This window comes from Hetaerina americana, unplaced genomic scaffold (genome assembly GCF_022747635.1).
Source record: "Hetaerina americana unplaced genomic scaffold, ioHetAmer1.1.p SCAF_7, whole genome shotgun sequence".
NCBI lineage: Eukaryota > Metazoa > Arthropoda > Insecta > Odonata > Calopterygidae > Hetaerina > Hetaerina americana.
The window spans coordinates 82,067,715-82,094,687 of NW_027287316.1; the positions used below are offsets into that span (position 1 = coordinate 82,067,715).

The following is a 26,973-nucleotide window of genomic DNA, read 5'->3' on the forward strand; positions in this document are numbered from 1 at the left end:
CATAATCTAGCCCTGATTCTTTAAGCATCCAAACGTTCCAATGCCATTTCTGCATTAAGTGTCTGAGGCTTTGTATCCTTTCGTTCGAATTTTTCACAAGCCTAGCAGGCTTTCACTGTACCCTTTTTTAATTCTGCAATTAATTTTTTTTTAATGGATCCAAGATGCTTGTCATATGCTCAATGTGAGGCCTTACTAAAGACAATTAGAATGTTTCCTTTACTTTTTCATCACTAAACTTTGTCATACATGACATTATGTAAATGAATAAATATTTTAATTTCCACTGTAAAAGCATATTACTGTTTAAGCCGAGAGCAAAACATTTACACAAATTGAGTACACATTATTGAGTATTGCCATTGGCAACCAGCCTTGAGTTCACGTTTCGGTTATTTCATTTCAATGAAAGTTGCAATGATTTCAAATTTTGCCACATTTTCACCTTTTTTCTAAATCAGCTCCAATACTTTTGTTGATGCAGAAATTTAGCGCTGGTGCCCATGCTCACGGAATGCATGGGCACCCTAGCTCTACCACATCATTTTCCATCAAATGACTTGTATAGGTTCAACCATAAAAATAATATTTTTCCTACCATTAAATTTTTTCCCTGGGTGAGAATCTAAGATTGCCTTCAGGCATTCAAACAGGTATGCAATCAGCGTTTTGAATTTTAAGTTACTGGGTACCAAATGTGCACAACTAGCGATAAATGTAGATCCTTGACCAGTTGAAAATTATATTTGCACAACTAAATGATTCCTTTGGAAGAAATCAAATCAAATGCTAAGTCATAGCAAAACCTAATGTGATCCCATATTTATGTCACCCCTTCATAGTTTCTGGTCATCAAAAATGGAAGTATCTGGGCAAGCTACTACACATGAAGCAATTTGCTCATTACCTTATGTACTCCATCAAAAGGTGGCAGCAGCCATCAAAACTACAGGTGTATACGCTTCCAATCTGCCAACCTCTCTTCATACCCTCCCAGCTCCTTCATTCACCCATCTGCCCTTCATCGTGACTCTCCCTAATCCTTCCTTGGTTTTTAAGTCCTTCCACTCCATTTACCCTTCGATTGATGGTTGACATTCCCCTGGGTGTGTGTGCCCAACTATTAGTTCCCCATTCTCCTCACAAGCATCATATTCCTTAGACTCTCCGACGCTTCAGTGAATTTCTACATTTGCCAATCTGCCATCAGATTCATTGTGGTTCCATTCCAAGGGAAAAACACAAAGTTAAATAAAATAATACACTCCAAACAGAAATTTCATACACAATTATAATTTTTGCTGAAATTTGGTGTTGTAAACAGTAAATTGTTAAAAATCAGTTTTACTCCATACATTTTAGATTAAAAAAACCACAGTAATCAATCCAAGGTTTGTTTGATAGGTGATGGTATTATTAATTATTATTTTTTATTTTTTTATTAGCTACTTAATTATTATACTATATTTTTATTATATATTATCAGTACTAGGTGATTATAAATCACCTAGTACTAAGCCCAACAGGACAAGGGGACCAGTTCCTTTGCCCTCAGCCAACTATGGTTTAACAGGAAGATGTTGTCCCTGAAAGATCACAAAGCATGAGTCAAGCTGAGGGTGCTCAGAGGATTCCCCAGAAATCAAACCCAGGCCCAGCAGTTATTATCCCACCACTCCACCAAAGGACTACAATGCTCCAAAATATAAGGAGATCTGTTTTTTTAAGATAAGGGTGGCATAGAATATTAATTTGAAAATAAACATTAGCAAAGGTGGTATTATTCCCCTACTCCATATACCAATTCATTTAATTTCATATTCAATAACGATGCCACCATTTCTTTCTTGAATGCAATAAACCACATCTGGCATCATTGCTGCCCTTAGAGGACATCCATAAATGAAACATGCCTTCCACCATCGACGTCAGGGTCAAGGTTCAGTATACGTCATGCTCAACAGTAGACCAGAGATCATACTGCTCATTGCAAAATGCATATTGCCAAGTGATGGGAGACTGGAGCATACTGCTCAGGAGGATTTGAAGATGACAAAAAAGGGAGAATGGAGGAGAAGGAGGAGTTGCATGATCCGTGGGACTTGGCTGGGGCAGGGAAAAGGCACAAACTCAACTGGTGTCTTGATTATAGCATCTCAAAATACTTCAATCACATAAATGTTTTTTTTTTAAAGTCAAAATCTGAGCATGAAAATTATAGCATTTCTCTTTTTCTGAATTTGGAGTGAGTAAAACTGTGTAGGGTTGTTAAAGAGAAATTAATTACTTGTGAAGAGTGGACAGGTCATGACTCATTTGTATTACGCAAAAATGGATGCTCAACCACCAATTTGACAAACCAGAATAATATTTTATGCCAAATGTATTTCTAAAATATGTCTAGTTTCAAGATAGCTACAGAACACACTGGATCCACTAGAAAACATCACAAAATGGTGGCAAATAAGCAAGAAGCACTTACATGAGGTGTTTGAGAAGATGGCTCTTTACTGGCCCCAGTTAGCGGAGGCTTGAGCAAATTTGTTTCCAGAGAGGGATCTGAAAGTGGAATCATACTCTCTCTTGAAAATGGTCCATATGAGTCCAAAAAATGCCAAATCTGAAGAAGGGCACTTCCCAATGAATATATGAACATATCTGCAACCAAGAGACCCTTCTTTAGCACAAAATCATGAATCGTTTTGAACATAGGCATCACAATATATTGACAGCCCCAGCTGAAATGAAGTGGCAGTCATGAATGTGCAATCAGCCACAAAGGCTGACGGTAAGAATTTCCTATTGCACTAATACACTGTGTATATTTAGAAGTTATTCACAGCAACAGAACCATTACCAAGACAAAGGCTGCACTTTTATAAGGGAGAATGCCAAATAATCTCTTAACTAATCTATGCTACAAGCTCTCTCCATTGATGCTTTCTGTACAAAACAGATATTATGGGAAAAACTAATTTTAACTTTTCCAAACTTGTAGAAGAGTGCAAATTTGTTTTTCTCATATTGACAAACTTCCACTACATCCCACCTAAATATGTTCATTGTAGAAAGCAGGAAGATGAAACCAGAAGTAATAGCAAGCAGTATTAAATAAAGAGAAATAAATAATCTGAACTTGATGAGAACAATGAAGAATCAGCCTATTGAATGGAATGATGGTGGGTAGAAGAGAGCTGGACTTAAGAAGAAGTATTTCATTAGGTGAAGAATCTTTCACAAAGAGGTGGGAATTGATGAGAGGCATGTTTTGTGACTATTTTAAGGAAAGATTAGTGAAAATTTTGATATGGAGCGTGAAAAAAAATGTTCATCAAAGCAGAATGAGAGACATGGATTGGAGGCTTTTAAAATATGAGTGTGGAGAAGATGAAATGGACAGAATGGAAAATCAAGGAAATAGTGCTAACTGTGTTAAGGGAAGAAAGAGAGAGGGTTGTTGAGAGAGGTCTCAATGAGGTCAGAAAGGTGGATGCAGATTATCTTGATTGGTGATGGGATGTTGAAGACTGTGTTATAAGGGAGAACACTAAGTTAGTAAGGGTGGGGAAGGAATAGAATAGACATATTGGACAAAATGAAGGCAGACAATGAGTAAATGGGATGGAAAATTTAATGTATTGTGGGGTTTTAAGTTGTACCTTTTTAAAGGAATCTAAGAAATGATTTGATGATGTCTGTGCCCATCCTAAACTTACTCTAATATATAAGGAGAGTAATTCGCAAGGGGAAATATGAATAATTCAATAAATGCAGGTGGAGATGGCATTGAGACTTGGCAGGAAGTTTGGAGGCTGTGATAGAAGGGAGAATGTTGAATGAGCGTAATCTGGGGAGTAAGAAATGACAGTTTTGGACAATGTATAGCAGAGTAGAAAATATGAAGAACCAAAGGAAATCTTCTGTATTAACAAGAGTTCAGATATATGGGAAATTTCTTAGATGCTCACGGCTGTTTATAATAGTATCAGGTACAGTCTGAAGTCAATGATGTAAAGATATGCCTGTGCCACCTCTTTTTTCCTAAATGAGAATTTAAGAAAATGTCACTTCAATATATCTACTTCAGTAACTGCCTTCAATTGCATTCAATCTTACAAACTAATCACAGAATTAATGTTGAGCCTTCTCCAAAAAATATCGGGTGTGTGGTTACTGGCATTGAAAAATTCCCCGTATTAGGTACTGGTGTTGAAAACAGAACAGTGAGGGCAATAAGACTATTGGGGAACAATTTTTAAAATATCCTCAAGGTCCTACAATCCCTCATGATAAAAATATATTTGACTCAATGGAAATGAGTGCGGATGTCTTTCCTTTTTTTCAGTTAACTCAGTGATATTGGCTAGACAATGATTACCGGTAAAGCTGGAAAGAGTAACGAAAAAAGATAACGACTCAGCTTCAGTGACCACTTTAAATTTTTAATAATTTACCAGTGTCAATCACAAATTAGTTTGGTGTGTAAATTAGTCTGGTGGGTAATCACTCCCTGCCACACACCCTACCGGTGGTTTGCTGGGTACTAAAAACAAACAAACATATTTGGTAAAATATTTTGCCAGTAAACTTTTAGAATTCCCACTTTTTGTGGAAAGGAAAAAAATTACTGATTAAAAATTTTAAAATTTACTTATTAACATGGCAGGTGTTTCTATGTATAAATGATATTATCCAATGAATATTTAACACTGAACTGTGAAATTTGACTCGGTTTATTTCTTTCTTTGTCTATTTGTAAAGTCAGGGGTAATAATGACTTTTGATACAATTATAAAAGCAGGCTTGAGTGATGAGTGAAACAAGAGAGGACATTGCCATATTCTTTCAACAGAAAAGTTTTCACTCCAACATAAACAATAATGCATACATTTGAATGACCAGAATTTTTTCTGGCAAATAAATGAAGCTGTATGCACAGATTAAAAAAATAAAGTATTATTATTTGCTATTTTAGGTTTTTGGGAGGGATTATTTTGATATTTTCATAACGTGGTATCTTTTTCAGTATTCTCAAGTGATAATTGCGCCACTTGTGCGCCGTCCCTTTCACTCGGACCTCGGCGCGGTCTATTAGGTATTTTGCAATGACCGTTCCTCACTTATGCTGGTGAAAATGTAATTATATGGTGGTGTAAACAATAATTGGAAATGTTCAGTGAAAGTTTTTTGGGCTCAATCGTGAAGGGGAGAGTTGTTGAAAATAGAAATAATCTTTAAATGTTATGCGAAAGTGGAGAAAAAGAGTAATTCCAATATTTCACAAACAAATTTTACATTAATGTCGCAATTTATCTTGAATTTGCATTCTTTTCTTTTTATATTGCTCCTGGATGAATTTATTAGTACTATTACGGCGGCTAGTGAATCAATCACCCCTTAAGATAACAAAGTTTAAATTTGGCGGTGAAATAACAGCACTTGTAACAGCCGCGTTGGCTTTTGCATATACTTATTAAATAACTGTTTTCAATTTAATTCATGATTTCTGCTAAGAATTATAATAAGGTTCATTTTATTTATACTCTAATAATACTTGCGGATACTGGTGACTGATATTTTATGAGGTCGGAGCCGTCTTGTGGAATGTTGAACTCTTCGCGAACAGCCGCTGCGAAGCATCGGTGCGTGGCAATTGTTGTGTTGAGGTAGGTCACGTACTTTGCTGCCATTAAAGAATTTCTTTTGGAAGACGTAAGAAGAGGAAGAAGGCCTGGATATAAAATGCATGCGGTGGCATGTAAGTAGGATATTTTTATTGCAATTGTGCGTCGAAGGAAATGACACCGTAAAATTATCCCTGGAAATTTGCATTGAGCAGTATATCCGCGAATGTAGCAATCAGATTTGATGACGTGGACAAACCTAATTCTTTGACGTCGAACAAAATTTCAAACCCTTTGGTATTTAGAAAATCGGTAATTCATAATGTACACTTTTTGTCGCTAACCTTTGTATTTAAGACTGTGCAATGAGCATAAAGTATGTATTTGGTTCAACATATTCTCGCTGATGAAGATTAATTGCGCATACTGTTATATTAGCTGACAGCTTGGCCATGGGAGTTCATGCTTTACCCTTGTAGTATTAATATATATTTTGTGTCGTAAGTTATGGTGTCAGATGATAGTAGCATAATATACTTAGCTTCTCAAATAAATTTTCTTCCAAGGGCTTTAATACAATCAAAATATGATATGTAATATAATGTTGGTTTTAATTATGCTTATTTTTCGTATAAATATGTTGGAGCTGTGCGTGGCCATTCACCTGGTGACTTCTTCGAAGTAATTGCTTCCAGGTGACTGCTCTATATGGCTATATATTTTCACCACAGCTGTGGTAAAAATATTTAGCCATGGCATACCTATGCTTTGAGTTAGGTGCCTACTAGCTTATAAATTTGTTTATTGATGTTGAGAACATTTTACAGGCATGTAATATATGAATTGGTGTTAATGTTTATGTCCTGATGACCTAAGTACTAACTGTAGTAAACTGAATTGAGGAGCCTAATTTAATTTAACTTAATACTGTGTATCTTTATCTGGAGTTGTCCGCTTGTGTACTGTCAAGGTTATAACTACCTATAATTTATACCAGTAAACAAGAAGTACTTAATTATGAATAGAAACCAATATTTAAATGGTGTGTTCATGTTTATTAGAATAAAATAAGGCGTCATTTATAAAATATGAAGTTTTGTGGGTAATGAATTTTTATGGCTACAATTCTCGCCTACCAAATCGTTTTTCTGGTTGGTTACTGTGTTATATTATATTTTAAAAACCATAAACACAGTAATCAACCCGAAGGTCGGTTTGGTAGGTGATGGTTGAGTTCACCCAGTACTAAGGTCATTGGAAATTTACATATCAGGGTAGCATAATTTGATGGCTGTGGACACCAAAAATTTGGACATTTCAAAAACTTACAATTTCGAACAATTTTTAGTGGTGAAATATTAGATTCGTTAAACAAATCAATTTTTTTGTTATCTAGATACATTTAGTATTTTGACACTCAAACAATGATTCATTTCATTAACGGTGAGTAAATAAGAAATATGATAAAGGTTTACAAGACTGCTTGTACAATAAATTATTTACAGAAATTTGCAGTATAATGGTTACATTTTGTGGCAATGTGTAGCATTTTTATGTGCAAATTATGGCTCACTGGAGTCAATGTTAGGTATAAATTTTATGGGGGTCAACTTTTGAATACTAAACTTGGGGTTATTTAATTATTATTGACTGGTCACAATGATGGTGGAGTATTATCTGTCATTTTTGAAACTGCAGTTTTGACGTCTACCTCTGTGAGTTTTCCTACGCTTGGGATTTTGGCTTTCGTGGTTCAGATTCATGCGCACCGTAACTGTTCTGTTGAGTTGACCTTTAAATAAGTATATGCATAATTGGATCAATTATGATTTACATTAACCATATTTGTTGAATGGAAGTCATTTGATGAAATGAAATCATGAGATGAAATATAAAAATTTACCCATTATATCATTTCTATTAAGTTCTTACAGAAAACATTTAGATCAATTATTTATGTCTCTTCAAGTCTACGGAATAATTCATGCAGGTGCGGGTCAGAGGTGAAGTGTGATGCCAGTGTTATATTTTCATGCAGTGCATATCATATATTATCAGTATGGCTCTTCCATCAAGCACAAATAGATTTTATGAAGTGTGTCTTAATGTGTCATCTATTGATTGCCAATGTTGTTCTATAAAATTCTGGAAAATAATTATGTACACCAGATTTATATTTTAAAAATTTAAGAGTCTCAAATATTCAGATATGTCACTATCAATTTTGGATAACCTATTGAAACTGTAAAATTCAGTTTTTTTCTGGTCTTGTGTAGGCGGCACAGCCATGTGAAAGGTTTACTTTTTGTTTTATGGTCACGCACAGAGCCCAGCCAGTTTTGGTTTTGTGCTTGTTAGGCAGCTGACTGGAATACTGAACCCCTGTTATGATAACTTCTGTCAAGATTCTTTCCTTTTTGACATTCCTATGTGAAATTTAAATATATATTTTACATTGTGACGTGATCAGCTTTTGTCTTAGTCATGTGGTTTGAATTATTATTATTACTTTTTCACCAAAGTTAGCTTTTGAATGGAAACAGCCTATAGTTGTAAGCACAACGATACACATCATGGCCTTGTCTAACAAAACAGAACCCAGCACCGCAAACTATAATAATCCTCTTCAATTCAGAATACTTTCTTCCTCCTTTTGTAACATCTGTCATGCCAATTTTTTGCCTACCCATTTCTGTCTTACCTACTGTTCTCCCCTCTATCACCGATCGTTATCAACATACCATTGCTAATCAAAAGGCTCCACATCCATCTTTCCTGCTGACATTGGATTTCTCCCAGTGGCCTCCTCCACTCCCCCGCTCCTGTCTACCTCTTTCCCATTTGTTTTCCTTTTCACCTTTTCCATCCTCCTCTATTCTCCCATTTCCAAAGCCTCCAATCTATGTCTATCCTCCTGATTCGCTGACCATGTTTCCACTCCGTATGAACCCTTTCTTGACATCATTACCCTGACATCCCTGTTATCAATTTCCTCCTCCTTGTAAAATCTCCTTTGCCTAATGTAATTCTTCTTCTAATGTTCATACTACTTTGACCATTTAGTCCCAAGACACTTCATAGTTAGGTAGCCTTCTCTAGTTTACATATTTAGAAAATATTACCTTTCCTCTTTCTCATGAAAAGCATAATATCTTGTTTTATTTACATTGATTCTCATTCCATACCTATCGCACTAACTTTCCAATGCGCTCAGCAGGACTTCCAATCTCCTGGCCGACTGGCTAATTGGAGCATCATCATCCAGAATCCTGACTGTATGAATTCCCCGCCAATTTTCATTCCTATCTCCAGTTCTCGCCATTTCTCTTCGACCATTTCCTCCACTTATACCTGGAAAAGCATGGGTGACAATCGATACCCCTGTCTCATCCCTCTTCCTATCACTGCCCATCCTGACTCTCACCTGAGCAGCCTGGATGTGTGAAGGTTATGGATAAGTCCATTAGCTAATCCTATTTACTGTAACACATTTATTAATTGTACTTATTCACTCTATTGAACATATTAACATTCTGGAAATGTATGAATGAAAAAATACATCAACTATGATCTAGTGCTTTCCCAGTGTATTGCTTGCTGGAATTCCTCTCTGGTCTTTCAGTGGGTGAGAATAGCCATTCCGGCTGGTGCTTTGATGCTTGAATCAGGCATTGTCTTCCGGGCAAGAGTGGAGAATCTCTTGCATGGAAGACGATGCCAGAGTTGCTACATTGAAAAGTCAACAGGAATGGAGACTCTCATTCAGTGACAGACCCAAGAGGAAAAAAATACATCAAGGTTATATTCCATTTTCTTCTCGATTAGTGATCTCATTACTGCAATGGCATCACGTGTGCCTCTCCCCTTTCCAAACCCAAACTGATCATCCCCTAAGTAATCATTTTCCATTCTCTTCATCCTCTTATTGATTAACCTGAGCACCTCTTGAGGGGTGTGTGAAATCTAACGACGTAATTGTTTTATTGTGCTCACATTTGGCTGCCTCTCCGTTTGTGGAAGTGGGAACTTGATTTGATGAAATCTTTTGGCCAAATTCCTCTGTCATAAATGCTGTGAATTATTCCGTAAAAACTCTTTCTCCCAAGTTTTCTTAAATCTTTCAGTAGTTCTGCGGGAATGTTATCTAATCCACAACCTTTTTTTTATTTTAATGCTCTTTCTGTCTCGCCATCAAGCGTGCCTGGGCTTAAGCTATCGTCAACTATGTTATAACTTCTCCTTCTATGTCGAAGCTTGCTGGTTTATATGCCTTTACTCTATGGATCTTTTACATAATATTCTGTTTATACTCTTATACATATTCCTGCCATCTCTCTTGAATCTTCAGTGGTTGCATTAATAATTTTCCTGACATAAAACGGTAAACACAGTAATCAACCCCAAGGTCAGTTTGGTAGGTGATGGTAGAGTTTACCCAGTCCTAAACTCTTTACGGCATGTGTGAAATTCACACATCAGGGTAGGGGGGCCAGTTCCTTTCACTGTGCTGGTTATTATTTCCGAGGAAAATCTGTCCTGGGAAACTGTGTCTGTCCCAGGTGCCCAGAGAGGCTTGCCTAGAAGTCGAACCCGGGCCCTCCGGTCAATAGTCTACCCCTGGACTACCACTACCCACTTTCCTGACATCTTTGATATTTTGCATGGATTTTCCCTCATACTTGATGATAAGTTATGCAATTTCAAATTGGAACTCGGGCTACTCCTTCTGATCAAGTGTTATAATTCATCGGATGATGTTTAAAATGACAAGCAGGTAAAATTCGTTGTTTTTATTACATACTTAAATGTATATACTCTTTTTTAAGCATGTTCATGGTGTCAAAATGTAACTGTATTTTGTACTTTTCTTTGTTTGTGATGACTACAATACCCCTATGGTACGTGTGATCAGTGGGCATTAGAATATTATTTCTCACCATGGGCATCTGCATCCAGCCCTTGTATGGAGAAGGAATACTTAAGCCTGCACTTTCTTTCTTTCTGCCACTTCAGAATTCTTGGACCTAATGGCTTTGGGAGATATTCTCCAGCAATGCAGCAAAACGGCTGGTGTATGCAAGGATTCAACCTGGCGGTGGTCGGAGATCATTGAGGAATTGTCAGGGTAAGAACTGCAAAACCCAGTTGACTAATGATCCTCCAGAGGTAACGCATTGAGCCCTATGGCCCTCTGTTTTGCCTAGCTTTACCTTTGAATTGCCACACTTAAAATGAGTCGTAATGTGTCAAACTGATGTGCTTGTATGGTCACATGCTTCTTCACCTAAGTACCTGTCATTATTTGCTGAATGCATCCCATCTATTGACATCATAGTCTCGTGGGTGGAGTGACCCATATACTGCATTTTTAAAGTACGAAGTGGGCTGACCACAGAAGAAGCTCGGTGCCAGTTGGGACTTATTGCATTACAAGATGGATGACGAGTAGTTACGCGGGCCTACTTGTCCACTTTTTAATGTGCCTTACAATAATTGCACCATAAATGACTGTGTGTATATTTTTCCTAAGTACTTCTTTGTAAGTGATATTTAAATTGAAATAGTCACACTAATCGCCCAACAATTTCATGTATAATTTACTGCATTAATTTAGTAGATTTTTGGTTTTTAATTTAGCTGTGATCTTCTAATTTAATTTGTCCTTGTCAAATACAATGCAGTATTCACGGTGAAGTGCTTTTTATCTCCCCATGACCATATTGCACAAATGTGGTCACAGGGAGATCAAATATGCTTGTCACAATTGTGGCAATTCATGTGTGCTTTCTCACATTTTTATCCTTCAATTTAATTGCAGTCACTGAATCGTAATAAAAAGCAATGACTTATGTTTTTTAAAGCATTATCTGTATCCTGTATATCACAGAACGTCCTTCAGTGATATAGTGATATATTGTTGTGTTCTTCATTGGTGATATTTGGTTCACACCCAAGCCCCATAAGTTTCGGCTTTAGAAATGTCAGCTTTCCAGTTTATGTGACAACTGGCCACAAATATATGCTGCTTGCTTCATAAGAGTTGACGATTTGTTGAAAAAATGTATTATTTGAGGGTAAACTATTGTTAGAATGTTGCCAAAATGAGGTCAATGGAGGATATATTTTCATTTGCTGTCTCAATGAAAATTTTAAATTTTTCCTTCAAATGAGAAAAATTGTATATATTTTGCAGTTTTGGCATCCTAACTTCAATCTCGTTAAGTGATGAAATTTGTAAATGTTTTCAATCATTGTTTTTCTAATGTGCATCTATAAAACATCAGGCTGATATGATTCCTTTTGTTGGTAAAAGATTGATTTAAAGGCGATCTCTGCAGGAGCCCCTTGGGGGAAGGAAAATGAAAACCATAGCTTTTTTTTGCTATTCTTGTCAGGTTTCATGGGTCTTGGTTTAACTGATAGTATTTTGCTTCTCCTTAGTGTAATTTGTGGCCTACCAGCACACAAGTCACCGAAGAAGGTCGAATTAACTGGAATAGGCACTTAGAATGTTAGGACAATGTCGAGGGCAGTAAAATTAGAGAATTTAGAGAAAATTACAGAACCGGTTTGACCTTGAAACTCAAACCCGAATACATCAAGAAGTATCGGTCGCAGAGAAAAACGAATGACGTCACATGAAAGAGGGGACATTTGTCCTTCATATGCAATCTAATTGCATCACGTCAACCCAACCCACGCAGGAAAAATCATGAAGAGTAGCGTCGAGAATTTTCAAAACACCTCCTCCTTCTTCCTCCATGAGATAGAAGGAGGGAGGTGCAAGCATCAACCTAATTCCCACTTCGACTCGATCCAGCAATAGTTGCGACTGATTGAACAAGTCCACGTGCAATTTACCGAATAGTTCCACCTCGGCGCCATTGTTGAAGCATGATTTTCGTGTCGCGTACCCTGCATTGGAAGAAGCCATTTTATCGATATCATTTCCCATATCCAATTCCCAGCCTACATTACGAAGGTGCGTTCTGCTCGCATCGACCCCATAGTTTAACGTGTTTTCGCAATCGCTTATATGGTGGTAATTATCCACGGAGGGTGTGACAAGAGTTCCATTGAAATATACATTACACTGTTCAAAGAGAGAATGGAGAAGATTGTTGACAACTCCCGGCTGATTGGTATTACTCTCGGTTAAGTCAGTTAAATTCTTTTTACCGAGTTTCACTTTAAGTCTCAGATAAATGCTATTCAAGTCCTTGTATGCATCTCCAGAATCTGATTAGAAATTCGACAACGGATCTATTATCCAATGAAGAAATGGGTTTATATTATACAAGTCGCTTCTAGAGAATGTTCGTCTGTATCAGGGGATTGGGTTGGAATATGTCCAGCAAACTCAGCATGGGCTCACTCATTATGAAATCACTCGGCGCAATCTCTCCTCGTTTCCGCCTGCTAGTCAAATGCTGTTTTTTCTTACCACCAACGGGTTTTATTTTATTTAGCCTTGGACGTTTCACGAACCTCAATCGTCCACCAGTCATACCTTTCAACTTATCCTCGGCCTTGCATTTCAAGTTCTGCCCCGCCTCGTTTATTCTACTGCGCAGTATATCCTTTACAGGTTTAGTCCCAAGGTCCGCGAGAGCCGCCGCTCCCACACTCGCTGCTTCCTTACCCACACTTTTCAGTCCACTGAATAGTAATGGCTTAGCAAAACGCCACAGGCCTGCGAGAAAACTTCCAATACCTCGTCCCTTTTGTACCCTGTACAAAGCTCTATACAATGGCCCAATCTCTCCCCCCACCTGCTTCGCATAATTACTGTAATATCGGTCCACCACCGATGCCATCTCGATGCAGAATGATAAACTAACGTGAATTAGTTCTTTTTTATAAAGTGTAACCCTATTATAGAGCTTTGCTCACCACTACGAAAAGATATGGGCTCACCGAGTTTATCACTCAGTAGAATTTCGATGCTTTAGATATGGTTCTTCTCAACGGGGAAATAATATATCGGATTGAATGTTTGATGTTCACCAATTTTAGTATTCAAGATGCATATGCATCAACTGAGCGAATCACCCACAAACTGCGGTTTGATTATATCAGTGTAGACATATATGTTAGAAGAGGAGTTTGCTATGCTTCCTTTTACCACACCGCTTTTGTTTATTGCATGTGCTTCCTTCGCTGCTAGTAGGGATATTATACCTGATATGTCTCCACGAATGTAATTTCTACTAATCGTACCAAAATCCGACAGAGTAGTAATAAATAAATCTCGAAAGGAATTATACGTGCCCGGAAGTAAAGTGTAAGTAACGTTTTTAGCAGTAATTAACATGCCAGGTTCTATACGATCATTCAATCCTGACAAGTTTTCAGTGAATGGAAGATCATCGTTATTCGCATTAAAGATTTCCGTTTGTACTGCTATACGTTTCGCTTTATCTAGTTTTAGGAATGGTTTGACAAAGGCCTTACCTAGTGATTCGTATGCGCCAGTAGGTACCACAAAGAACGAACCATCTATTAATCTAATTTTAACGTCGCTAGATGCATCCTGTGGTCCTCCTATTTCTCCGCGAACTAATCCCTTTTCATTTCGCGTTCTATTATGTTTAGAAGACGCTTCTTCTTCTTCCTCCAAAGTTCCAGCATCTCCAATTTCCTCTCTAACTTCACCAGAAAGAATATGAATAGATGGAAGGAAAATTTCTGCCAGACCTACGTACCAATCATCATTCATCAAATCGATACGATGACTCAATTTTGTTTTGTAGTTAGCTATCGTATTTCTCGGATAAAAATCCCTCGAACTGTCGCTAGGTAGTGTAAGATAAAATCTGTTCATAATGTCCGCACGGAGGAGGTAGGAATCCAAGAATTAAATGAGGATGGTATCCTTCCCACTTGACAAAGTATTCCAATTTAGGTCCACTCCCTTTACGTCTCAAAACTTTTTCTATCCTATATTCCATCTCGGAGGAAACATTCACCTTGACTAGTTCTTCCACATGGAAACTACCCTTTATATCCTCACTGTTAAGGTCCTTCAATTTATATGTCAGTATTGACCTCGATCGATCCACGTCCGCGATTTTGAATATTTCACTAGCATTGTTTGGAGTGTATCCTTTGGTAAATGGAAGTCGCTCCTTACTGATTCTCACATAATCATTCGCGTTCAATTTAAAATCTTTGCTAGTAAGTGGTTTCCTCATGTGAATAGCAATTGAAAATGCATTTTTTGCATTCACTTTGGAGGGTGCGATACCTGTGCTAGAATGAACGCTATTGTTATATCTACTAATGAGTTTTGGGAGCACATCGACATATTTGTAGGTTGTGTATTTCGTGAAATACTTCTACATTTTAGACTTTAGCGTGCGATTGAAACGTTCAACGAGGCCAGCCTTAATGTCCGGATTATTTGTGGTGTAAAACTTTACCCCTCGATTCGAGAGAAAAGTTTTAAATTTACTATTAACAAATTCACCCCCTTTATTGCTCTGAATTTTCAACGGTTTGCATTCGCGAAATAAAGCCTTAAATACTTCAATTATCTCCTCCGGCCTCTTTGTCCTCAAAGCTTTCGCCCACGCAAAACGAGAGAATAGGTCTATTATAGTCATAATGTTAACAGCACCCGTTGTTGTATTTTTTCAAACTTCTCAAATCATTCAAATCGCACTGCCACCACTCATCAATGTAAGTTACGTTATAGTGATTTCTGGGGAACCTTTTCCTCACCGGTTTGTGTCGTGTATATGCCTCTTGAGATTCTAACCACTCACGAATCACCTTTCGACCTATTCCCGTAGCTTTATGCAATTTTTCAACCGATGAAAACCCGGCAGGGTGCTCTGGGCTATTATAAACTACCTTGATCAAAAATTTCCCGGACTTTATTCAGAAAATTAAAAATACAAGTTTATTCATCTAAATCTATATTGTCCCCTTCAAAGTAATCCCCATCGACTGCAACACACTTATGCCAGCGCTTGATCCAATCCTCGAAACATTTTTTATATTCGGTTTTCGGTATGTCCATCAGTGCTTCCTGCGGTTTTTCCATTACTTCCTCTCGGCTGCTAAAACGCGTTCCCCGTAATGGTTTTTTAACTTGATTGAACAGAAAGAAGTCACAGGGAGCCAAATCAGGTGAATTCGGTGGCTGTCGGATGGTATTTGTTGCATTTTTCGTCAAAAAATTACGAATAATGATAGCACTGTGCGACGGTGCGTTATCATGGTGCAAAATCCACGAGTTTTCTGCCCACATTTCTGGTCTCTTTCGGCGAATTGCTTCACGCAAACGTCTCATAACGCCCAAATAATACTCTTTGTTTACTGTCTGGCCTTCTGGCAAAAATTCATGATGCACTACACCGTTGTAATCCATGAAAACCGTCAGCATTGCCTTCTTTTTTGACTGAAAACGACGTGGTTTTTTTGGTCTCGGCTCATTTGGTGAACGCCATTCACTTGCCTGATGTCTGGATTGCGTGTCGTACTCATAAACCCACGTCTCGTCTCCAGTAATGATCCTTTTGATGAATGTAGGATCGGATTCAGCCCCGCAAATCATGTCTTTTGCGACGTCAACACGGTCTCTTTTTTGCATGAAATTACCAACTTTGCTGCTACACGACGGAAACCCAAATCATTAACCACAATGTCTTGGGCGGATCCATAGGCAATGTTCAAGTCCTCCGCTATTTCTCTGATGGTTAATTTACGGTTATTGACCAACATTTCTTTTACTTTATCAATTTTTTCACCGACTTTCGATGTCGATGGTCTGCCACTGCGTTCATCATCTTCGATTGACTCACGACCACTTCTGAACCGCTCGTGTCACTGGTAAACGACCGTTTTTTTTAGAGAATCGTTGCCGAAACACTTTTCCAACATTTCCAACGTCCGTGCGCCACTAAATCCGTTTTTTACGCAAAATTTAATACAAGTTCGTTGTTGCAAATTTAAATCCATTTCTGCAATTGTAAAAAATCGCCAACACACACAGAGATAGATGTACTCTTGGCTACGTAACTTTTGCAAATGTCAAGTTATGACACTAAGATTTAAAGGGAATATCAACAACAGATGTACCAATTTAACAAAAAAAACAGAACTCAAATCGGAACGATGGGAGTGCCACACGGTGGTTATTCCGGGAACTTTTTGATCAAGGTAGTATAAACCCTCAGCTTTCAGTCTCCATCATTCAACACCTGGCAGAGATAGTCTACTACCGTCGCTATCATCCGCTCTGCTCTCCTCTGATCATCGCCACTCATTGCCGCATTGCACCATATTCCGGTCTGATTGTCACCACTCCTGCACCAAAATCACCATGGAGGCTTCTACTTCTGCTTCTGGGTAATTATGACTTAGAGATAATTAACATTTTTTTAAATGTCATTTAAATATGGTTGATTAGGGATCTTAAATATATTTATAATATTAAAATTTTCAGAATTTCCATCATCATTAGGAAATTACACCCGTTTGCAATTGTCCCCATGCCTTGCTATGAATGCCCAACTGGATATGATATTAGTGCTGTCCAGTGGGATATAATTCCTAAGCGGGGGCAGGCTTTAATACCTTGCGGATTCTCCCTTGAAATCCCCAAAGGATTTTACGGGAGACTCGCATCCCGCTCTAGTCTTTCGTTGAGGTATGGGAGAGAAGTTGGGGCGGGTGTAATTGATCCTGATTATAGGGGGGAAATTAAGGTTCTCCTCTATAACCATGGTGATGAGGATTTTTTGGTGAGAAGAGGAGCTAGAATATGTCAAATCATCCTCGACAGAATCGCTACAGATGTTTCATTTGTAGTGTCTGATGACGTTACCTCTAATACTAGCCGAGGAGAGGGTGGTTTTGGCAGTTCTAATCACCCTCCAGTTGATTGATGTGAGTAACGATTAATATATATATATATACATATGATTTATTATATACAAAGTTATCGTTTTTACCTTTGTAGGATGGAGTCCACCCCCTCAACCACGACGCTGATCAGCACCCCCACTGTCAGCGTCACCACCTCCAACTCAACGTCACCCGAAGCGTTGACCTCTCCATCAACTTCTGTGGTAGCTTCTTTTAACTGGTTATATCAAATTTTAATAATGCTCGATGTGTAATTAATATCTACTGATGTGGTCTTTTTTTATTCTGGCAGGCTAGCATCCGGCAAAGATTCTTTCGGTTGCAGGAGGAGGGGTCATTTCTGAAGGAGGACTTGGAGGAGGAAACCCGCTACCGGGTGGAGAAGATGACCACCCGATTCGGGGAGGGGCTGGTGGCAACCATCTTTTTTCGGGGGAGGGAGAAAAAACTTTTTCTCCCCCGAATGTTTACAATGACGGTGGGGGAGGTGATGATTTACAATTAACAGTACAGAAAAGTTTTTTATATTTAAAAAAAATAATTTAATAAAAATTGTTTAAAAACAAAATGTTCATTTTAATATATATATATGAATTTCAACAATTTTGTATCCCTATTCCTTTTAGAAAACATTATATATTTGGTCCACCTATTTGGTATATCAAAATTTTAGAAATTGGGAATGTTATACCCTATGTCTGGTATTAGAATTTTAAAAATGGTACCTCAATTCGGGTTGTTTTCCATACCCTTAGTTTTCCAAGGGTAAACCCTTATAATTTTATGGGTAATTCCATGCGGAATAGATAATTTAATTTTCACTGGTAAACTTTTAAATTTAAACCATATTTTTATTTTTTCAAACAACGGAGTTATAAGGGTTTTTTGTGTAACGCCACCGCCTAATTCTTATCCTTTCCTATTAAGAATAGTGGTCCACCTATTTGGTATATCAAACTTTTAGAAATTGGGAATAGTAAACACTTATGCTCGGTATCATTTAGCATTTTGAAAAGGGTACTTCAATTGCGGATTTTACTATACCCTTATTACCCTAGGGTAAACCCTAATATTTTTACGGGTAATTCCACGCGGAATCAGTAGCCAGCTCTTTTCTGATAAACATTCAAATTTAAATCATATTTTTATCTCTTCAAACAACGGAGTTATTGAGCATAATTCCCGAAAATTTCGGCTTTTTTGGCCATAGGGCCAAAACTGCTGGTCCGATCGGTCTGAAAGTTCTGGAAAATACTGCTCAACCCGCTGCTCAACCCGCTAAGGGGTACATAGGGGGTGTCCTTACGACAATGATATTCCCGTACCCTAAGAACCCTAGAATACCCTGGAAAGGGTCTCCGGTTTTCTCACCAGGATTCGAAGGCGGGCATCGAGAGTGACCCATCTTCACATTTGCTTGCTTCTAGAGCGTATAGAAAAAATGAAAAAAATCCGAAAAGCCAATTTGGCTAAGGGGTCATACTTACCCCACAGCTTTTGGTGTTAGCCCCACGGAGGAAGATCTCATCTGGAACCCTACACGATGAAAAGTTGGGCCTATAGCCTGAGAATAGCTCCCAGACTGCTGGCGACTTACCGCCGATTTGCTCCCTTTATATACTGCGTAGAAGGTGTAGTGGAAAGGGAAAAAGCTAGGGGTGAGGGATGGGCGTTTCCCGGTTAACGCAATTCTACTCTCTTCATGCCTCCGCTTTAAATGTCAATTTCCGAATAGGAGAAGGAGACTGATTAATCGGGATAGAATGAGAGAATAGCAAAGCGGAATTAAAGAGAAATAGCGGCATGTTCAAAAAATTAGGTCTTGAGAACTTTAATTAATTTTTTACGGGCTTATTTAAAGTGCTATCAAAAAAATGATGAGGAACTTTTCTACGTATAATCACGCTGTCTTTTGATTATTTTTGTTTACTTGTTGTTATCCTTATTATTAAACGAGATAATTGATGAAATCTATATATTGTCCTATATAAAGAGGACACTTTAAGGCATCTATCTGAAGTATTATTGCCTCCTCTTTCAATTGGCACCATTTGTTGTACTCTACACTCGATAGTTCTGGAGATATAAGAGGCGACAGCCTTGGGTCATGATTTTTCCTGCATGGGTTGGGTTGACGTCATGCAACTAGATTGCATATGAAGGAAAAATGCTCCCCCCCCCTCTTTCACGTGACGTTATTTGTTTTTCTCTGCGACCGATAGTTGTTGATGTATCCGGGTTTGAGTTTCAAGGTGAAACTTGTGCCAGGATGATTTTTCCTGCGTGGGTTGGGTTGACGTGATGCAATTTTATTGCCTGTGAAGGACAGATGCCCCCTCTTTCACGTGACGTCATTTGTTTTTCTCTGCGACCGACACTTCCGGGTTTGAATGTCAAGGTCAAACCTGTGCCAGGACAAACATTTTCCCCCTACTATTTGCAACCTGTCTCTAGGATTCTTAAAGGCGACGGTATACTTGGAATTTAAAGAGATGTTTCTCGCTTGCGGGCTTTGATAAAAAATATTCTGCGTAATTAAGAAAACCAAAATCTTAAAGTGATGGCTTCCCCCTGGTGATTTATACTTTTGTTTTCTAGAGCTACTTTTCTGTAAATGCTCACTAGCACCTGTTCTAGTTCATCTTCGGTTCTATGTAAGTTGTTTTTGAAGTTTAAAAGGATATCATGAATGGATGTCATGATGGATTTATAATCCGCAATAATAAGAATGACAATCAAAACCAACGAAAAATTTCTAGCGCAGTATTTTCAAGATCAGAAAAAATTTCTTTCGGTAGATTAAAATATTCTTTATTATATATGTGTAAAACTTCACCTTTCAACAAATCATAATAATGGTGTTGATTCAATGATTTATGTAAATTTCTCTCAATACGTAATCGTTCATTTGTTACTGAAAATATATTGTTTGCAATTGTTTCTAAGCATAGCTGATATAGAGAATTCATTTAAAATTTTAGATTAACGATGTTTTGATGGGGGACAGAACTGAGGTGGTGCGGAATTGAAACCTTTCTAGGTTTGGCTTGCGTTTTATGGTTTCAAGTATCTGAAAATATTTGAAGAATTAAAATTTTGATATTTTTTCAACGTCTTCACAAATTACGTCGGGTGAACTTGGAAATTCCTCACCACACAGCACTCACTATATCAATATAGTAGTTCAAAAAACGCCAAAGGTTACTTTTTTTAAATGGTTATTCGGAAACTCGTCATCATTCTGAAGTTTTCCCGCCATATTGTGAATTTTATCCCCAACAACAACTAGGCAAATCTGGTAAAGGGTATTCATTTTTGTTTATATGTATAGCTGTAATAAAAATATATAATTACAATTATAAATGAAAAGAATTATGATTTTGTTTTGCTAAGCATTAAATCTTTAAGATCAAGGGGTTTTGTTGTAAATTTTATTCTAATAACTGGTGCTTCTAACTGATTAAATTGAATAGAATTAGTTGAATTTAATGAACCACAAGCATTAATAAAAGGTTGTAATGCATCTTGAGCACCAACTATTGTAATTTTGTATAAAGTTTTTAATGAGATAATCTGTACAAATTACGACATATGTATGATATTCTATGGTAAAATTATAATTAGATACTATCCTTTCATAGTCCTCAATATCCTTAATTGATGTTGCAGTTGAGCTATAACATTCGAAACATAAGAAAAACAGAGCACCATTTTGACTTGAAACAACCCAACACTTTTTCTTGACATTAAAAGGCGTCATGATTTCAAAATCAAACCAATCACACTTATGAACAAAATCCTCCAGACCACGAGTCATTAACAAGACAAATGTATACTCATCCATAGTAATAAATCTATCATTACGGTTAATAAATAGCTGAAGAGTAGTTACACTTTATATTCAGTGCATTTATTATTAGGAGGAATTAAGCTTACTGTAAAAAGTTCACGTTTGCTTATCCCAAGTCGTGAGAGAAACTTTAGGATATCATTTATACATTTTTCATTTTCCCATAAATTTATCCAAGTATTCACAGGAGCATAGTATGGCCGATACATAGTCAATAGTGCTGTTTAAGTTAAAGATTTTAAGGTAGGTACTTTAAACATCACTGAGAATATTAGTTCGACTTACCAAGATCTAGATAAAGATGATGATCGTCTTTGAAGAGAGCACTAGTTGGTTTCCTGGTGGAAGTTCTCGGATCAATTGACAAGATTGCAATAAATGTTTCTGTCTTCGTTCAGTATTTATAATAGAAAAATCTCCTTATTTATTTATTTATTTATTCAGTATAAGTCCGAAAACAGCACATTTGGGCCTTTATATCGAACTATTAACAACGATAACAATGGTCACATTTACAAACACCCAAGCCCTAGATGGAGGGAAACTCACCCAGGCGGGAATCGAACCCGCAACCCTTGGAATGGCAGACGAGGACGTTACCCCGCCGCCACCGGGGCCGGCATCCTCCTCAACGGATGTTGGTTGAGGGGGACTGGGTAAGGATGATGGAATACGACGGATGCTTTTAATTTCAAGGCTTGGGTGGAGCCGTTTTCAACCAGATTCTCTTCCTGGGCACCAAGGCTGATACAATGGCTCGAAGCCAATACAAATACCTCAAGGAGCATTCTAACTTTTTTTTCGATTCAAGGCTTGGGTAGAGTCCTCTGTGAATAAGTGGAAGCTGATACAATGCCCCATGAATATTGAGTGGAAAGAGTTGTTATTGAAAGAGGTTAAGGGGATGAGGAATTCCTCAAGGATGTTGGGATATGTCTAAAGAGTGCGCTTCGACAGAAACTGGGTGAGGTCAGCAGAGTGAAAAAACCCACTCCGCTCTCCTAGGCATCTTGCTGAATGCAACCTCCTCTTGCTTCCTAGTTTTTGTAAGTAGCATGAAGCTCTGCTGAAGCGCTCCTGTATATAAACCCTCAGCTTTGAGAGAGTCTCCATCATTCAACATCTAGCGGAGAGATAGTCTACTTCCGTCGTTATCATCCGATACAGCTCTAGCTCCGTTATCTCATCATTCTTCTTCTCCGCTCAACTCCACTGCACTGTCGTCTTCATCTTCTTCGCTCTCCAATCACCAACTTTGATCATCGCTGCTCATTGCAGCATCAATAGCACCATCTTCCACGGTCTGATCGTCACCATTCTCTCGTCTGCACTCAAATCCAATTATGGAGGCTTCTACTTCTGCTTCTGGGTAATTATGACTTGGAGATAATTAACATTTTTTTAAATGTCATTTAAATATGGTTGAGGAGGGGTCTTAAATATATATATTTATCATATTAAAATTTTCAGAATTTCCATCATCATTAGGAAATTACACCCGTTTGCAATTGTCCCCATGCCTTGCTATGAATGCCCAACTGGATATGATATTAGTGCTGTCCAGTGGGATATAATTCCTAAGCGGGGGCGGGCTTTAATACCTTGCGGATTCACCCTTGAAATCCCCAAAGGATTTTACGGGAGACTCGCATCCCGCTCTAGTCTTTCGTTGAGGTATGGGAGAGAAGTTGGGGCGGGTGTAATTGATCCTGATTATAGGGGGGAAATTAAGGTTCTCCTCTATAACCATGGTGATGAGGATTTTTTGGTGAGAAGAGGAGCTAGAATATGTCAAATCATCCTCGAAAGAATCGCTACAGATGTTTCATTTGTAGTGTCTGATGACGTTACCTCTAATACTAGCCGAGGAGAGGGTGGTTTTGGCAGTTCTAATCACCCTCCAGTTGATTGATGTGAGTAACGATTAATATATATATATATATATACATATGATTTATTATATACAAAGTTATCGTTTTTACCTTTGTAGGATGGAGTCCACCCCCTCAACCACGACGTTGATCAGCACCCCCACTGTCAGCATCACGGCCTCAACGTCACCCGAAGCGTTGACCTCTCCATCAACTTCTGTGGTAGCTTTTTTAACTGGTTATATCAAATTTTAATAATGCTCGATGTGTAATTAATATCTACTGATGTGGTCTTTTTTTATTCTGGCAGGTTAGAGTATCCGGGAAAGATTCTTTCGGCTGCAGGAGGAGGAATCATATCTTAAGGAGGACTTGGGAGGAGGAAACGTGCTACCGGGTGGAGAAGGTGGAAAAGATGACCACCCGATTCGGGGAGGGGGTGGTGGCAACAATTTTGTTTCGGGGGAGGGAGAAGAAAATGTTTCTCCCCCGAATGTTTACAATGACAGTGGGGGAGGTGATGATGTATAATTATAGTGAAGATAAGTTTTTCTTATTTGAAGAGAAGAAGAACCAAGTAAAAATTGTTTGAAACCAATGTTCGTTTTAATATATATATGAATTTCAACAATTTTGTATCCCTATTCCTGATTAAGATACATTTCCTTTTATAAAACATTAAAAATTGGCTTACCTATTTTTTATATTAAAATTTTAGAAATTGGGAATAGTATACACTTATGCCCGGTATCATATAGTTTTTAAAAGTGGTACCTCAATGAGGGATTTTACCATACCCTTATTAACCTAGGGTAAACCCTTATAATTATATGGGTAATTCCTTATGGAATTGATAACTAATTGTTATCTGATAAACTTTAAAATTTAAACTTTTTTTTATCAAATAAAAAAGTTATGGAGCATTATTCCCAAAAATTTCCAAAATTTTGGCCCTGGGACCAAAATTGCTGGTCCAATCGGTCTGAAAGTTCAGGAAAATACTCAGTACGATAGTACTGAGTACCCCCCACCCTGCTCAACCCCTTAAGGGGTACTTAGATAGATAGACAGATAGAGGTCTTTATTTGGGCAAAATTGAGACCAAATGGTCTCTTCTTCCATTTAACTCATCTTCGTATACATATTATATTAGGCATTAAACTTATAGTTACATTCATAAATACATATGGACACAAATTCATTTAGCACATATTTACACATCGAAAAGAAAAAAGTATATATATATGTGTGTGTATATATATATATACACACACACACATACATACACACACATACGTGCACACACATACATACACACACATACATACACACACATACGTACATATATGCATACACATACCTACACATATACATACATAGCCACATACACATACAAACATACATGCATGCATACACATACATAATTATGCACATATACACCCATACATATACATATATAAATTAAGAATACACCTACACATACTCAAATTAAATGACAGTGAAGATAGAGAACAATAAAATGAGAAAAGTCTACGCAAAGAATGATGTTTGTGGGAAAAGCTAGGGAGAGCGTGGCATTGCCCGACTAGTAAAAACCCACGCAGGAAAAACACCCACAAAGAGAAGGGGGGTGTGAAAAACCTGCCAAACTCCTATTAATTAGAGGAAAGATACATCTACATTGTAACAATCATTTTTACATTGCATACATATAATTAAGTTATTGAAATTGAGAAATTAAATACATTGACAACACATGCGGAGTAATGAGAAGCGTAATATTTCTAAAAATAATGATGCAAACTCCTACCGCTTGAAATGACAAGACAAAAAGCAGAAAAAAAGTAGACACAGTGATCTGTATAACAGCTGAGTGGAATGACGGAGGGTAAACTGGTTAAGTTAATTACCTGAGGAAAATGAACTTGTGGAGTGCTCTTCTAAATGTTGTTATTAATGAAGAGTTTTTTATGTCATCTGGGAGAGAGTTCCACAGACGGCATGCTGTAACACGAAAAGATTTGTGATAGATTTCCGTGCAATTGTGTGGGACAAGAAGTTTATTATTACCCCGAGTATTTCTGTTGTGGATTGAGCTGATGAAGAGGAAATTTTTGTATAGATATTTAGGTGTGTGGTTTGAAAGTATTCCGTAGAAAAGTGAAAGAATATGTAAATGCCTGCGGCCTTCTAGCTTTAACCAGGATATTCTATTAAATGAGTCGGAAATATGATCGTATTTCCTAAGATCACATATGAACCGCACACAGGAATTATGGGTCCTCTGGAGTTAGGTTTTCAGTTTGCCTGAAAGGTCTTGGTATACTGCATCACAGTAATCAAAGTGGGGTATGAGAAGAGAGGACACAAGAAGCATCTTTAAGGAGGGGGGAGCAATGTGCTTTAACCTTTTCAGTGAATGCTGGGATGAGTTAATTTTTCTGCATATGGCAATTGCATGATCAGTCCAATATAATGTTTCATTTATGGTTAAGCCTAAATTATTTACTATCCCTAGGTATGGTATGATAGATACTTGCAATTTTAGTGGTGGTAGTTTATCAATACTTATTTAAGAATGTAGTTTATGGTATCCGATTATAATGGACTGACTTTTGATTGGGGACTTGGGATTGGGACTGATTTGATTGGCTTTTAATAAATTTTTTATTTCCCATAGCGACAAAGCAGCTGGGTCTGAATTAATTTCGTTTATAATTGTAGGTAGGTCTTGAAGGTGGGAATGGTGATATATTTGTAAATCATTGGCATAAAGATGATGATTGCAATTTAAAATGCATTTACTAATATCGTTTATATACAGGGAAAAAAGCAAGGGTCCAAGAATGGATCCTTGTGGAACACCCCTGTGTATTTGAAGCCAGTTAGAGGATGAATTAGGTGTAATGACTCTTTGGAATCGGTGACTTAGGTATGAGCGAATCCACAGTAAAGACGAGGAAGAAAAATTCAGGTTTTGAAGTTTTGCTAAGAAAATATCTTAGTCAATAGAGTTGAAGTCTTTGATAGTCTAGGAGAGTCATTATTGTCACCTCTTTGCGATCCATGGATAGTCGGATGTCATCTGTTTTGTTAAGGAGAGCGGCAGCTGTGCTGTGAGAGGACCGAAAGCCTGATTGTAGAGGATCAAGTAAGTTATTTTCATGAAGAAACTTCGAAATTTGTTCGTGAATGAGTCTCTCGAATGCTTTTGATAAAGGAGGCAAAATGCTGATTGGTCTGTATTCAGCAATGTTAGTGGGTGTGGATTTTATGGGGATGGGACGGACGAGGGCAACCGTTTCCAGAGTAAGGGATATGTTCCAGTTAGACCAATTAAAGATATGAGTTAGAACAGGAAGTACAATGGGAAGTAACTTTTGTATGAGAATAGCTGAAATTCCAACAGCTCCATCTAAGGAGGACTTGATTTTTCTTGAGGGCCTGGAGGACTTCCATTTGTGTGACGGGAGAAATTTTGAATGAGCTTCCAGCAGAAACTGGAGTTGGTCCAGAATTATACAAATTGTATAAGTATTCATTTTTTGCATTGAAGTCGATTTCCGTCGGTGGGGTTGTGAATAAACGGTTTAGGTCGTCAGGAGAAATGTCAGCAGGTAAGGAGTGTTGATTTTTAGTTTTTCCGACACCAAGTTACTTCAAGCTTTTCCAAATATGTGACGGGGGCTCTTTAGATATTTGGAAGGCATATCTGATTTTGGAATTTCTAATGACTTGTTTACTTTTGTTACGT

General features: G+C 37.7%; 1 protein-coding gene across 8 annotated transcripts; it reads left to right on the forward strand.

Moving 5' to 3' along the window:
• The first annotated feature begins 5,639 nt into the window (after nucleotides 1-5,639).
• LOC139696215 (uncharacterized) lies at nucleotides 5,640-23,921 on the forward strand. 8 transcript variants are annotated; one of them, XR_011702597.1, is made up of 6 exons: nucleotides 5,640-5,758; nucleotides 10,638-10,749; nucleotides 16,815-16,979; nucleotides 17,077-17,519; nucleotides 17,593-17,701; nucleotides 17,791-18,005. XR_011702597.1 is itself a non-coding variant. In XM_071594875.1 (5 exons), exons 1-5 carry the CDS (start codon nucleotides 9,329-9,331, stop codon nucleotides 23,809-23,811), a joined length of 762 nt encoding a protein of 253 aa, XP_071450976.1. In that variant the 5' UTR covers nucleotides 9,253-9,328; the 3' UTR covers nucleotides 23,812-23,911. The 8 variants fall into 8 exon arrangements, 4 of the variants coding, with proteins under 4 accessions (XP_071450976.1, XP_071450980.1, XP_071450979.1 ...); XR_011702596.1 differs by lacking the exons at nucleotides 5,640-5,758; nucleotides 17,791-18,005 and adding exons at nucleotides 9,253-9,422; nucleotides 23,530-23,918; XR_011702595.1 differs by lacking the exon at nucleotides 5,640-5,758 and adding an exon at nucleotides 9,253-9,422.
• The last annotated feature ends 3,052 nt before the right edge of the window (nucleotides 23,922-26,973 follow it).